Below are 12,903 nucleotides of genomic sequence, written 5' to 3'. Positions count from 1 at the left end.
TTCTCAGATGTGATTAGCTGGAAAGACGAGATTCGAGGTTGCAGAGAGCAAGCTGATGGGTATGACCGCATTTTACAGCCATCTTCTTTGTACATGCTCATTGAATATTGAAGCCTAGAAATCGACGGTAAGCGTGACAATCTAGAAAACTCGCAAGTCTCATGACATACCAGTTGGCAGATTATCAAACTGCGGCCAAAAGTCCATAGTCAAGCCATCGTTCTCAAGATTTCCTGCTATCAGATCATCCCAAATATTCTCATACTCGCTTGTCCAACTTGCGTTTGTCTCGAACGGCGGAATGGTATGCTCCCCTAGAATGTTTGTAGTTATTTGGTGTTCTTGGCCTGCAATTCGTTCGACTTCGCTATTGGTTGGCAAGAGCGTCGGCTGCGTTGATGATTCTGTGTTGGTCCCCAAGTCACCCATCCGAGACGTGATACACCTGCTGGTTTGCGCGGACAAAGTCTCGAGTATGGGACGGTAGCGCCAGACTGGTGCACTGTTGACTCCCGCTTCGGCGAGGCGACTTTGGCCCACCAGTGCTAGCTCGTATAGAGTCTTGAGCTGCATTAGACTCGCCTCTTCAAACGAAGGACCGAATAAGTTGGTAGGAACGCGATAGCGGCTCATCTGAATAATGTAGATATGGATGATCGATATGGCGGAAAAAGCGACATACTGCGAGAACCAAAAAGCGGGATATAGCACTTGGTACCGTGCTGAGCCATTGATATTTTCGATAGCCTCTCTCGCAGCTTGAACGCAAGAACGAAGTTGCTCACGATACTGTCGACGTTCCAATTCTGGCAACTCGTTGGATAGATTCCGCAGGAGAAGTGGACGTGTGACAAAGATGACTGCATGCAATCGCGCCAAGGTGAGAATGGAGTGCTGGCGGCGGAAACAGGGTATCAGACTCTCAGGATGTATGACGCCCGACATCATTGGTGGCAACTTAGACTTCCAGTCGCGGATCTCTTCAGTCCCTCGAACAGCTGCTTCGACATGAGTGCGTCCCGTGATAGCGGGCAGACGATTCTGCTCTTGCGAGGCTCTAGCTAGGATGAGGCCAATTTCGACGTGGGCGCGGGTAGCAAGGAGCAAGGAATCTCGGCCCGGTCCGGATGCGTGCTGTTCAATGCCCTCTGGTGCAAGGTCCTCATCGTTGACTACTATCGGAAGTGCTTGATTTGTGTCATCGACACGGAGAAGCGGTATGCGGCCCATGACAATACTCAAGTACTTGTCCAAGGTGAAAACGCACCAGAACAGACGTCTTTGAACTTCCACTGCGATCATGTCGAGTCCTTGTCTTCCAGCTCTTTCACTTCGCTTTCGATGTAGCCCTACTGCTTGCATAATCTGCACCGTAGTGCCGAACGCGTACAAAGCCCTGGTAGGTCTCGAACTTGACAGCAGGTACTGAACGGCGGCGAATCTCGCTTGCACGGACTCAAGTCGCGGCGGACCAGTTTCTTCTGCCAGCAAAGCTTCCGCCTTTTGGTAGTATATCTCACTTGACTCCCAGCCTTGCGAATTGGCATCGACCGTATCGCCTGAGCGGTCGACAGCGAACACACTCGCCGAGGCGAACATGAATAGGATACATGCTTGAGCGACGACAGGAACATCGCTCTTGTTATAGATCCGTTCTAGCCACTCCGATACGGAGGGCTCATGAAAGTATCTGTAAGTGGGTGATGCAAACTCGAAGAATCGTTCAAGAAGCCTGGTGGCAGTTCTATATTCAGGCCAAGAGAACTGTGCGATATCTGGTTGTTTCACTTTGGCATCACCGAACGATAGAGTTGACGTCTCAGTCTCGATGTGTTTTCCCTGCCTCGCGGCAGGAGTTTGCACTGATTCGCGATCGAGGCGCCGCAGTGCTTTGCCCAAGAAAGATTGAGCACTGGAAGGTCCAAGATACTGTCCATCGATGGCTTCGTCTATCTCTGGTGTCTGTCTTGCGGAACCTGGTCTCGCGACTCCATCAATCGTGTCCGAGAAGAGCCCATATGCTGGTAGGCATGGAGTTTGAGCTACATCACGGTCAATTCCGATGCGTAGTGGCGGAGTCTCTCGAGTCTCCTGCGGCGTACTTCTTGCACCATTTTCCGAATGGACATGGCCAATTGTGAGGCGATGAGAGATGGGGCCTCGAGATACAGATGCTACAGGGCTAAGGAATCTTTGTGCCCGATGTTGTAAGCCTGCTGTGGGTGCTGGAGATGGAGCTACAGCAACACCTTCCACGTATGTCAGTCCGGGCGTATCATGACAATATCACGTGGCGGATTGATTAGGGATAGGAACAAGGGGGTTCTCAGGGAGTACTGCTTTTCCGCGCGCTCTTGACGTTACGCGTGTTGCCAGTCACACCTCGAAGCTTGAACTACCTCTCACGTACCTCTATTATACTGCGCCTCGTATGTACATTTCGAACTCAGCTTCAGACATGGCATACAAGGTTGCTCGCCGGTACACCTCTTCTTTTTTGATTTACACCCATCGCAAGCTCGCGTGACTTTCTGACGTTTGCGCGGGCCATGGTGCTCTGATTGAAGACGCGAACTGCTGGTTGATGGTGATGTTCCATTGGTCGAGTCTGCCATACCACTGCTGCAATACAGTCTGTCCGGTGTTGGTCGGAGATGTTGCTCGTAAGCAAGAAGGTAACAAGACGAAGACGGAAGCGGAGAAGTTGCGGCGGTGGCGGATAAGCTGATGCACAGACCATCGGCAATCGATTTTCCGCACCTCGATCGAGACATTGGAGCGACATCTCCCCGATTGCTCTGCAATGACTACCACCGTGAGACGGAGATGTTTCGTGTAGATGACAGTGCTATCACTGACCTCGAGGATGACTTGAGGTAGTCCGGGTTACACAGTGTTTTTAGGTTGAGCAAGTGCTCAGTGTCGAGATGTGGTGCAATTTGAAGCAGAACATTTTGTTCGAACTTACTGGCACTATTACATTGTGACACAGGTCTATTGCCAACAAGAGAGTATGTGGGACAGGAAGCAAAGGTTGTAATAAGCATAATTGTATGCACAAAGTCTTCCAAAACCTCTTTCCAAAGCATCATCAACGGTTGACTTGATCAGAACCATGGCAAACAGTACGACCCTGCTCCAAGAGCAGGTGCCAAGATTGACAGAAGCCAAGGCCGGGCGGGGAAGGCGCAGCGCCGAAAGTTCATTCGCCCTTTCGCGAATGACCACTCGACAAACAAACAGCAACACCGAAACAGAGAAGATATTCTTTTGGCGAGACAAGCAGCCAATGAGCAGATAAGCGACAAGCACGCATACTCGCATGACAAAGCAAGCATGAGTGACATGCTCTACATTGAGCTTGCAGCCACAACGCCGTGAGTGCCAGCCGTCTCTCCAGAAGGGAAGGTCGTTGATATGCGACACGCACAACGTGCTGCGGACGATTGGCTCGAAACGCTTCACGCAAGGAACGACAAGCAACTCTCCATGAAGCCTCCGTCGTTGCCGGCGGTCGCCAAGCCTTGGCAGACCCTGGAAGCTTCGCCGCAACCGCATTTCCTCCACCAAAACATAACCTCATCTCTCAAACTTTCTCATTGACAAGACCATGCTATGAACGCCTCGCTACTTGGCGCACGCAGCAAGACGGTAGACTGTTCCTTCTCGCGTCGCCCGCCACGCGAGATTGTTGTAAGGGCGGAGGAACTCTTAGCTGCATGGCACTGTTTATTGCATTGATTGGTGTATGGACTGTCAGGGCAGAGTTCCGAAGGATGAAGCAGATCAGCATAAAGGAGCTGCAGCTCCGAGCTCTTGTAGAAAAAGTGCAGTCACCGTCTTTACTCATTTCTCACTTCCCACCTCAAAAAATGCGCTTCAGCACCGCTTGTGTCGTGTGCACTGCTGCCATTGTTGGTCAAGCATCCGCTCAGACGTTTCAGCGTCTCGGTGCATGCCCGACCCTCGGCTGTGTGTTTCCACCTGACCAGTCTGACTTCCTGCCCGGTCAATGGTTCGACATCCGTCTAGAGACCCACGCGCCTCAGAACGGCAGTGAGGTCGTACCCGGCTACCTCACCCCCGACGAGAACTTTACTTTCACCCTCGCGAAGGACGGTCAGCAAAAGGACTGCAAGAACGCCGCTTCCTACTTCAAGATCGCCGAACCTGCCATTGAGAGATGGAACTTCACTTGGTACGAAGATCTGTTCGCCCAGGCTGCAAAGACACCTTCAATGGTCAAGGTTGCGGCCAAGGCTTACAGAAAGGTTGCCCTTTACGAGCCTGGAAATTACATTGCTACTCTTACCTACGGCAACGGAAGTGTCACCCAGGCCAACTGGACCGTCCGTGACACCAAAATTTCGCAAAAAGCAAAGAACGTTATCATGTTTATCGGCGACGGCATGACTACAAATATGATTACAGCAGCTAGATTGATTGCGCACCAGAGCGTCAACGGAAAGTACCAAAGTAAAATGGCTATGGACAGCTTCCCAGTCTTGGGTCACCAGTACGTTTATCGAGGGCACAGCGTCCTCTATACCACTGTCGCACCTACACAAGTGGCATACTAACTGTGTCTCCAGGATGACCCACTCGATTGACTCTTTCATCACTGACTCTGCAAACTCGGCCACTGCCCTTTACACAGGTCACAAGAGTTCAGTCAATGCCCTTGGTGTCTATGCCGACTCATCCCCTAATCCGCTAGACGACCCGAAGATTCAATCAATTGGCGAGCTGTTCCATGAAGTCCGTGGTGGTGGCGTTGGTATCGTCTCTACTGCCTTCATCGCCGACGCAACTCCTGGTGCTTTGACGGGTAAGCTTACCAATCTCGATTCGTCCATATGGAGATCGCTAACATCTCCAAGCCCATACGCGCAATCGCGGCCAGTACGGCAACGTCGTTGACTCATTCCTCAACGGTATCAAGAACTACACATGGCCAGAGTTCGATGGACCTGATGTTCTCTTCGGTGGTGGTGCCGAGCAGTTCATACCCAGCAGCAAATCCTTCCAAGGCTTGGATTACTATCAACAATTCCGCAACAAGGGCTACAACGTGGTCCAAAACAACACCGCTCTCAAGAATGCTTCCAACACCGAGCGCACTCTGGGTATCTTCTCCGTCTCCAACATGGCCAAGTGGCTGGACAGAAATGTCTACAAGAACAACACCCAGATCCCCAAGACTGCTCCCGATGGCAGCAGTGCAGCTGCGACTGACCAACCCGGTCTCAAAGAGATGACTCTCAAGGCTATTGACATCCTGCACAAGCGTAACCCCGACAAGGGTTTCTTCCTTATGTCCGAGGCCGCTTCTATTGGTCAGTTTCATCCATTTTCGACTGCCCCGTGTGACCTTCAACACTGACAACACCATCAGACAAGATGATGCACGTACTTGACTACGATAGAGCTCTTGGTGAATTGCTCGAGTTGGATGATACCATCAAGGCGACCAAGAAGCACCTTGAGGAAATCGGTGAACTCGAGAACACTCTAATTATAGTGACCGCGGACCACGGGCATGGTTTCGACGTCACCGGCGGCGTTGACACAAAGTATATGGATGCCCAGACAAGCGATAGAAAGAAGAGAGACGCCGTTGGAACCTACGAGCAAAGCGGATTGAGTCAGTATATGGTCGCTAACCGGTCTGCCCCCATTGGCAGCGACCAGAACCTCGTATATTCCGCCGGTGTCGACTTCCCTGTCAACTGGGACCCTCGCTACACTCTGCAGTCTGGTCTCGCGACGTTCCCCGACCACCGCGAGAACTACCGCGTCCACAAGAAGGGACCTCGCATCCCTGCACTCAATGTCACTGGTTTCAGCAGCAACGACTTTTATGTCAACTATATCGACGCAGTAAGTGGGTTTTTGGTCAACGGAACGCTTCCTGTCTCTGCCGACCAAGGTGTGCATTCGCTCACCGATGTTCCCGTCTTCGCTCAAGGACCCTGCCAGAGCGCTTTCGGAGGTGTCTACAACAACGTCGACATCTTCTACAACATCGCTACTTGCTTGCGCTTGCAGAGAAACAAGGCTCCCAAATAAATTGGGATTATCCGATGGAAACTTTGGATATTGACTTGGAAAGAGCAAAAGTCGGCCATTAATGGCCTTGACTAATTTGGACTGATGTACAGTAAGATCAGTTGGAACGAATCAACAATAATATCAAACATGAATTAAACTGTTCTTTACTTGGGTGCGGAACTCGCACACCTGCTCCGAGAATACCAATAGCGCTCGGCGGTATTAGACTCCGCAATCAAGTCCACTCATTCCATTTCGCCCAGTCAAGATTTCGGCTGGATTGTCGGGCCATACTGTTTGAGGAAAGGTCATATACGCCTATGAGATGAACAACGGATCGATGTCAGCTCGTAGACGACAACACGAGCTTTCTCATAAGCAGCGGTGCTTGGGAAGAAATCTGAATCCACTTCGCGCGACGAAAGATCTGGTCTATCTTGCTGCTGCTGCTATCTATCCAGTGACCTGTTTGACAGCACTGATCTCCGAACAATTCTATAGCCAGTATTTTCGGCATACACCAATTGTCCTCGCATGGACTTTGCAGATTCCATCATCTCACTCCTGCCATCTTTATTCAAGTCCTCATCACTCCAGCCCTGCAAAGACGTGGGATACACCAGGGAATTGTTCGGTGTATGTTGTTGACATGTTGCGAACGATGTTGGTTAGACCTTTTGCCAGGCTCTCTCCCATGTCACTTATGGTAGGATCGTTGAGCATCAGGTTACCAAAGTTGAACACCCCAGCCTCGAGCGTTCCGCTTTGGAATTGATAGTATCCGTTCGAGACTCCCGCCTGCAGCACTGTGTCGATGAAAGCCCCCATCGATTGCAGACTGCTTCTGTGAATCATGAACGTTGTGTTTGGACCTCCGGGAAGATCATTTCTTTTGACTCCAAAGACGTCCCAAGAGACAAGTGTTAGTGAGTCCGGATCCTCCCAAGTATACGAATATTCCAGATCGTGATCTTTCACTGTAGCCGAAAACACTCCGTTGCGCGAAGTGGCGTTCTCGTAGGTCTTGGCGCACCATGAAAGCATACATTCAGTTATGTTGGGGGGCTTGTCATAGAAGATACCGTTCGAGACCAGCGAGGCAAAGCCTATAAGGGTGGGATTCTTTGTATCAGGGCCGTAGTCGGTCGATGTGTTGATTGACGTATACTTGGCCATATCCAGATCGTAAGTTTGCAAAAAGAATCCGCTCGGAGTTGTGTAGCTGCAGACATGATTCGGTGGTTTGTGGGAGCAGTTGGCCTGGGTCATCGAACTAACGTCTTTGCAAGTCGAATATATGCCCAGGGTCGAAGCGAGTCCCCAGGCACAAGAGTCAGAAGGACACACGAAAGCGTCGCTAGGAGGATTCTCAAGTATGCTGTCGACAATGTGGGCTTAAATACTAGAATTGACTGCAGTGGTAAGACTCAGTAGACTGGACTTGGACACCCCTCTGTCTAAGTCCATTAATCCAGTCCAACTAGATCAATCCAGTGGAAATCCAGTTGTACTAGATATCTAGTTTAGATCTGTGGGATCTAGTGGATTAGTTGCCAAGCATAGGTAATTAGGTGTAGCAAGCGGAACGCTGTATAGTTATGCTGACATAAGGTTATGTTAGCATAATATGTTATATACCTTTTGCAAACTATGTGCTAGCTGTAAGGACAACCCTGACTCGAAAAATCCAGTAGATATCCACTAGATAATCCAGTTGGACTGGATATCTAGATGGACAAGGCTCTGTCCAAGTCCGGTAGATATCCACTAGATATCCACTGGATATCCAAGTCCAGTCTGTCCAGTCCCAGCACTAATTGACTAACTCGGAAGCCGCTGTCTCAGGGTCAGCCTCTATCAGTGTTTTACCCCACTACCAAACTACAATGAGAGGAATAAAGACTTACAAAATTGCTGGTACTGGAAATGAACGAAACGTTGTGTCAAAGGAAAAGTGCCGTTTGTCTCTCCCAGGTCCATCCTCAAAGCATATTGCATGACTTGTTACGTAAAGGATCCCATTAGAAGTGTTGCGACAGTGATGAACAATCCGAGTAGACCTGGGAAGCAGTATCGAGTTGCATATACAAGCATCAGAGCTGCACCATATGGTCCCCTGCTTGCATCGTCGAAGGATTGAACCTCAATCAAGGCCCAGGGCTCTTGTGGCACGTAATCCCAGAGGGCTTGACTGATATTGCTGGCCGTAGAGAACATGAGAGCACTCCTCGAAATGGTCATCAGTTGCGAAACGATAGAATTTGGGAGATACCGAAAGCGCCACGCAGAAAGTGGCTGGTTCTGATAAGCAAACAGAATTCCGCATATGGCGACCAGCGCGGCTATGCTAATGAGCATGGCAATGACTTCCCGCCACCAGGACCTGATGATGGACAAGATTGATCTGGGTATCGACTTTCGCGGGTCTCTTGAGGTTGCGACTAGCGCCATCGATGTCTGTCCCGATGTTTCTCGCTCGAATTCAAGGTCGTTGACGGTTGAGATGATTGTAGGGTCGTCGTTATGTGGACTGGGACCATTTGTATGGTCGTTCAGGGCTTCAAAGACGTCAGTCTACGTATGCAGATATCGGTGAACCATTCATACAAGCGACAAGATGTTCCATAGCAATGGCCTCCTGGTCAGTGGTCCCGAGAGACTGGAAGCGATCTGCGTGTACCGGCATATAATCGAAATCTGGCATTTTGTATATTCATTCTAGCTTGTGACCGCGCATTGCGACCCAACGAGGCTTCGACATGCAGCTGCAGCAGTCTTTGGGTAGTGTGGGCTTTGGAAACTGCCTTAGTTGCCTTCTCAAAGATCACGATTGGTCAGGAAGTCTTATCATGCAGACAAGCCGTCATCTGCATTGATCGTCGGACGTGTGTTGGACATGATTCGAGATCCAACAAAGCGCATGCAAGCAGCTTAACACCGGAAACGGCAACACGGCCTGGTCGCTTTCGAAGCATGCGACTTACGATCTTCCCCTTGAGTAATGCACATATACAATGGAGTTAATGTGAGAACGTCATTTTCAGCCATGTCGAGCATATGAATATAATCTCAACGACTCAGTAACCCGTAGATACAATGGTTTCTCCAATCAAAACGTAAGTCCAACCGCGACAAGAGTTTGGCATCCTTTCTGACGGCACTTAACACGGCACTTTGGGACGAATAGGGAGTATTAACAGTACAACGGGCTGCCCTCAATTGGCAAAAGAATCTGCCCTACCTAGATATGCATAGGTTGGTCCGACATATACTTCCACATCAAATCAGTGAAGCTTCCATCTTTGTTCATCAACTGCGCCTCAGGGGAGACAAAGTCATCAGCCATCTGTCTCATACACCCGAAAAGCGCATATTCGGCGACCCAAGGCGTACTGTCCATCCAGTTCGCAAGCTGCACCGTCAGCCCTAAGACATCGGGGTAGCTTCGGGAAGTCGATGCCCATTCTGAGACGATGATGGGTTGATGTGGATGTTCCTTGTGCATGCTCTCGAGATACCGGATCATCTCGTCGCCTTTGGTGCCATACCAGTGCAGCCCAAGGTAGTCTGGAGGGTTCTTGGCAACCAGATTCATCCACTTCTTGATCCAAGCGATACCGGCTGGGTCAGAAGCACATGAGGGACTGACCAGTCTTTTGTGATGGGAAGTACGAAGAGCAAGAACCTGGTCGTTCCAGATCTTGGCTGCCTCTTCTGGTGAGATACCTGCGCGCTCGGGCTCGTTGAAAAAGTGAATCACTTCTTCATTGGTCTTCAAGATATTTTGCCACTCTCCGCCGGTCAGGTTATTCTTCCCATGAATCATGGGGCGGAAGGGTAGGCGATGCTTCAGTTCATCAGGGTACCAGGTGTTCCAGTTGCTGCATGAGTGAAGTGGGCCTTTGAAGTTGATTTTGTCCATAGCCCACTTCACATCACGAGTGTTGGTGTAGTCCCAGAGGAGAACACGTTTCTTGACCATCTTGGTCTATCCGGGACTTCGGTCTGGCTGTAGGTAACAAGAGATACAGACACTGAGGAGCAGAGAATTGAAGCTGTCAGCTGTAGGTCGGACGAGGTAAGGATGTTGATCATCCAGTGCATGGTGAGGGCTAAATGTACACTTTATCTGGTGTCCTCGCTCTTTCCTGATCCACTCCGGTACGACTAGATGATGCGAAAACGAAACCGGGGCAGTGAATCAAGCATGATTTCGCGCACAGATGTGGCTTTGCAGAAGGCTGGACAATCTCACAAGCTGGCTGCCTGATTCGCAATGTCCGGGCTGAGCACCTCGCTTACTGCTCTTCCCGAAATCACTTCACAGCCAAAAGCTTGATAGTGCTACTCAAGCTTTGTCCAGATGGAGAAAATGGTTGTGACCGATGCGTTGGCCTTGTTGCCTTGTCAGTATCGTGGGAAGGTGGGGCACGAGGCTGTGGCTTATGATCCTCAGCCTTCTGTCTCCCACCAACACCCAACACTCACAAGGCTGGCTCCATCATTCTCCGGTAAACACTTGAATTCTGATAGCTTCCATTCCTCGTGATAATACTGGAAAGCCACAGGCGAGAGTTCGGTCAGAAATGCCCAAGTATTCTCGATGGCAGAAAATCCCTTAGGGCTGTCCAGAAGGCACCGAGGAAAAGTCACGATCTGAGTGACGCTCGACGCAGCCTCGGACATTACCTGGATCCCAGTCGTGGCATCTCAGCCTTGCGAATTGATCCTGGAAAACTTTCGAGATACAAAAGTAGTCCCTCATCCCGAGAACATCATCAACATATTCATCCACTTCACCTCCATCATATCAACACAGCAATCATGTCGCACACTGTAACCATCCATAACAAGTCTCCTCATAGCCAAGAATTCGAGGTCCACGGCTGGAACAACAATCATAATGTCGTTGTCAAGAGCAACGAACGAGCGAAGATCAACGCCCCTGATGGATCTTCCGGAGCCATCATCGCCCTCCATAACGGTCATGAAGGCGAACAAGCTGAAATCACCAAGAAAGGCTTCAACGGCAACGACTTCTTCGATATCAGCAACATCACTGGTGCAGGTGGCAACATGACCATTATGCAGGTCGGCAACCCCAAGACAATCAAAGGTCATCCTACCTTCATGCAGGCTCTCAATAAAGCATGGCACTCGGCCGATCAGAATACGAAGAACGAGATCAAACAGTCGCTCCATTTTGACGGAGCTGGAAACATAATCAGAATGGACGCGACCAAGGATAATCCTCACCTTGAAGCATTTGTACATAAGTTTGATGACTTGTCCTATGTTGGAAAAGGTGCTTGGAAGGGAGATAAGGGAGACCCACGAGACAACGCTCAGGTACGAGATCTGCATAGATATATGCTCGGAACCCTCTTATAGAATATCAATGACTGACTATGTGTACAGAGTAGCGCAGCTGAAGGAAGTAAAGACATCTTGATCACTTACAGTAATGGAGATGCCAGACCAGGTTAGCTTCCCAGCAGATCGGATCGAGAACCATCCAGATAGTCAGCGTATCTTACTCTTTCCCAGACCTAGATGAGCCTACTCCAATTCATGCACATGTCCTCGTAGCGAAGCAAACTGCAGCACCTCCCAAGGGTGTTGACAAGAAGCCTGGCGTCTTGCTAACCAACAAATCTCAACACGACGAGACTTACTTCTTCTACGACAACTACTGGAATGGAAACGGCACAGCCGGAGCCAACTTCGACCATCCCATCAAGTCAGTGCATGTTCCTGCGGGGCATACCATCTCAGTCGATCTACCATCTTCTTTCAAAGGTCGCGTCCAGCGCGGCGACAAAATCCCCGCCACATGGGTCGGATTCCAACTCGAAGCATCCGACGACCACAAGGGGCACGGAGACGTCAGTGTCGAGCAAGGAAACGATGGCGCAGCGACAATCCGATCTACTGATGGCACGAACAGAACAGGTGGATTCACTACTCCGATCCACGCTCCAGGGTCTGCTTATCAGACCAGAGCAGATGGAAAGCATGTCATTGCCAGTACTATGGGCAATTGGCTGGGAGGTCCGAATAAAGCTGCCATCGAGGCACAACAAGGTATCAAGGGCAAGGTGTATGTTACCGGAGGGTCTGGTGTTCCTGATATTGCTTCTGCAGACCATCGGTTTGCTGTGGACTTTTACTAGTCCTGGGAAAGAATCTTCCTATCAATCGCTGAGCGTGATGATACCTATGGATAACCATAGTGGTTGAAAGATGACAAGGATTGTTTTCACAAGTTTACGTGTCTATCAAGCCGTCGCGAGTTCATCACCATATTTTGCGAGTTCCTGCAAGCGTAAACTGTTGGCCCTCGTCCCACGAAAATTCACTATAGCCACCGAAGAAAAGTTCTAGACTGAGCTTGCGAAAAGTTACGGTATAAACTGGTCTTGGTCAAATCGACGGTAGACGGTTTTGTAATTCGACACGAACCATCACTATTCGCCAAAACCGGATCGAAACCTTAGAGCACCAAACGACAAACAGTTTCGGAAGCCAACCAGCTCAAACAAGAAATCTCTGGACCCTGCCTAAATCAAACTGTATGTGAGAGTTCCTCACTGATTTTGAGGGAAGTAAGCATACACCATACCACTAGCAGGCATGTTGGAGAAGTTGTTGTTCGAGTCTCTGTACAAGTTGCACTGGCGCGTAGCCAACTGGTAGGTGAAACTGGTACAAGCGCTTGTGCTGTCGGCCAACGAGATGCACTGGTCCTAGTCACCGACAGTCGTGGAAGAGAGCAACTGTTCGGAACCACTCAGGGTGGCCTCGCAAATGACGGTGATGCGGAATCCATCGGCTCCGGTGACTGTCTGACCA

The 12,903-nt window shown here is 50.0% G+C and overlaps 6 protein-coding genes across 6 annotated transcripts; 2 read left to right on the top strand and 4 right to left on the bottom strand.

Annotated features, from left to right (window-relative positions):
* Positions 1-438: 438 nt before the first annotated feature.
* Positions 439-2,540, bottom strand: M436DRAFT_12701 (uncharacterized protein; the record flags this gene model as incomplete). The annotated part of the gene is made up of 2 exons (XM_013568355.1): positions 439-2,101; positions 2,407-2,540. Coding segments are annotated over 2 exons (1,797 nt in total), but the record flags the coding sequence as incomplete, so codon positions are not given.
* A 1,332-nt stretch (positions 2,541-3,872) lies between these two features.
* Positions 3,873-6,069, top strand: M436DRAFT_55123 (extracellular phytase; the record flags this gene model as incomplete). The annotated part of the gene is made up of 4 exons (XM_013568373.1): positions 3,873-4,516; positions 4,593-4,828; positions 4,881-5,336; positions 5,396-6,069. The coding sequence occupies 4 exons, from the start codon at positions 3,873-3,875 to the stop codon at positions 6,067-6,069; spliced, it is 2,010 nt and encodes a 669-aa protein (XP_013423827.1).
* A 570-nt stretch (positions 6,070-6,639) lies between these two features.
* On the bottom strand, positions 6,640-7,320 carry M436DRAFT_66915 (uncharacterized protein; the record flags this gene model as incomplete). Its single annotated transcript, XM_013568478.1, has 1 exon — positions 6,640-7,320. One exon carries the CDS (start codon positions 7,318-7,320, stop codon positions 6,640-6,642), a length of 681 nt encoding a protein of 226 aa, XP_013423932.1.
* Positions 7,321-8,154: 834 nt separating this feature from the next.
* On the bottom strand, positions 8,155-8,433 carry M436DRAFT_12597 (uncharacterized protein; the record flags this gene model as incomplete). The annotated part of the gene is made up of 1 exon (XM_013568354.1): positions 8,155-8,433. A coding segment is annotated over one exon (279 nt), but the record flags the coding sequence as incomplete, so codon positions are not given.
* An 859-nt stretch (positions 8,434-9,292) lies between these two features.
* M436DRAFT_66913 (uncharacterized protein) lies at positions 9,293-10,033 on the bottom strand (the record flags this gene model as incomplete). Its single annotated transcript, XM_013568477.1, has 1 exon — positions 9,293-10,033. One exon carries the CDS (start codon positions 10,031-10,033, stop codon positions 9,293-9,295), a length of 741 nt encoding a protein of 246 aa, XP_013423931.1.
* An 842-nt stretch (positions 10,034-10,875) lies between these two features.
* On the top strand, positions 10,876-12,224 carry M436DRAFT_66912 (uncharacterized protein; the record flags this gene model as incomplete). The annotated part of the gene is made up of 3 exons (XM_013568476.1): positions 10,876-11,400; positions 11,470-11,533; positions 11,599-12,224. The coding sequence occupies 3 exons, from the start codon at positions 10,876-10,878 to the stop codon at positions 12,222-12,224; spliced, it is 1,215 nt and encodes a 404-aa protein (XP_013423930.1).
* Positions 12,225-12,903: the final 679 nt, after the last annotated feature.

The sequence above is a fragment of the Aureobasidium namibiae genome (assembly GCF_000721765.1).
Source record: "Aureobasidium namibiae CBS 147.97 unplaced genomic scaffold scaffold_19, whole genome shotgun sequence".
Taxonomy (NCBI): domain Eukaryota; kingdom Fungi; phylum Ascomycota; class Dothideomycetes; order Dothideales; family Saccotheciaceae; genus Aureobasidium; species Aureobasidium namibiae.
This window is presented reverse-complemented; position numbering and strand designations above follow the sequence as displayed.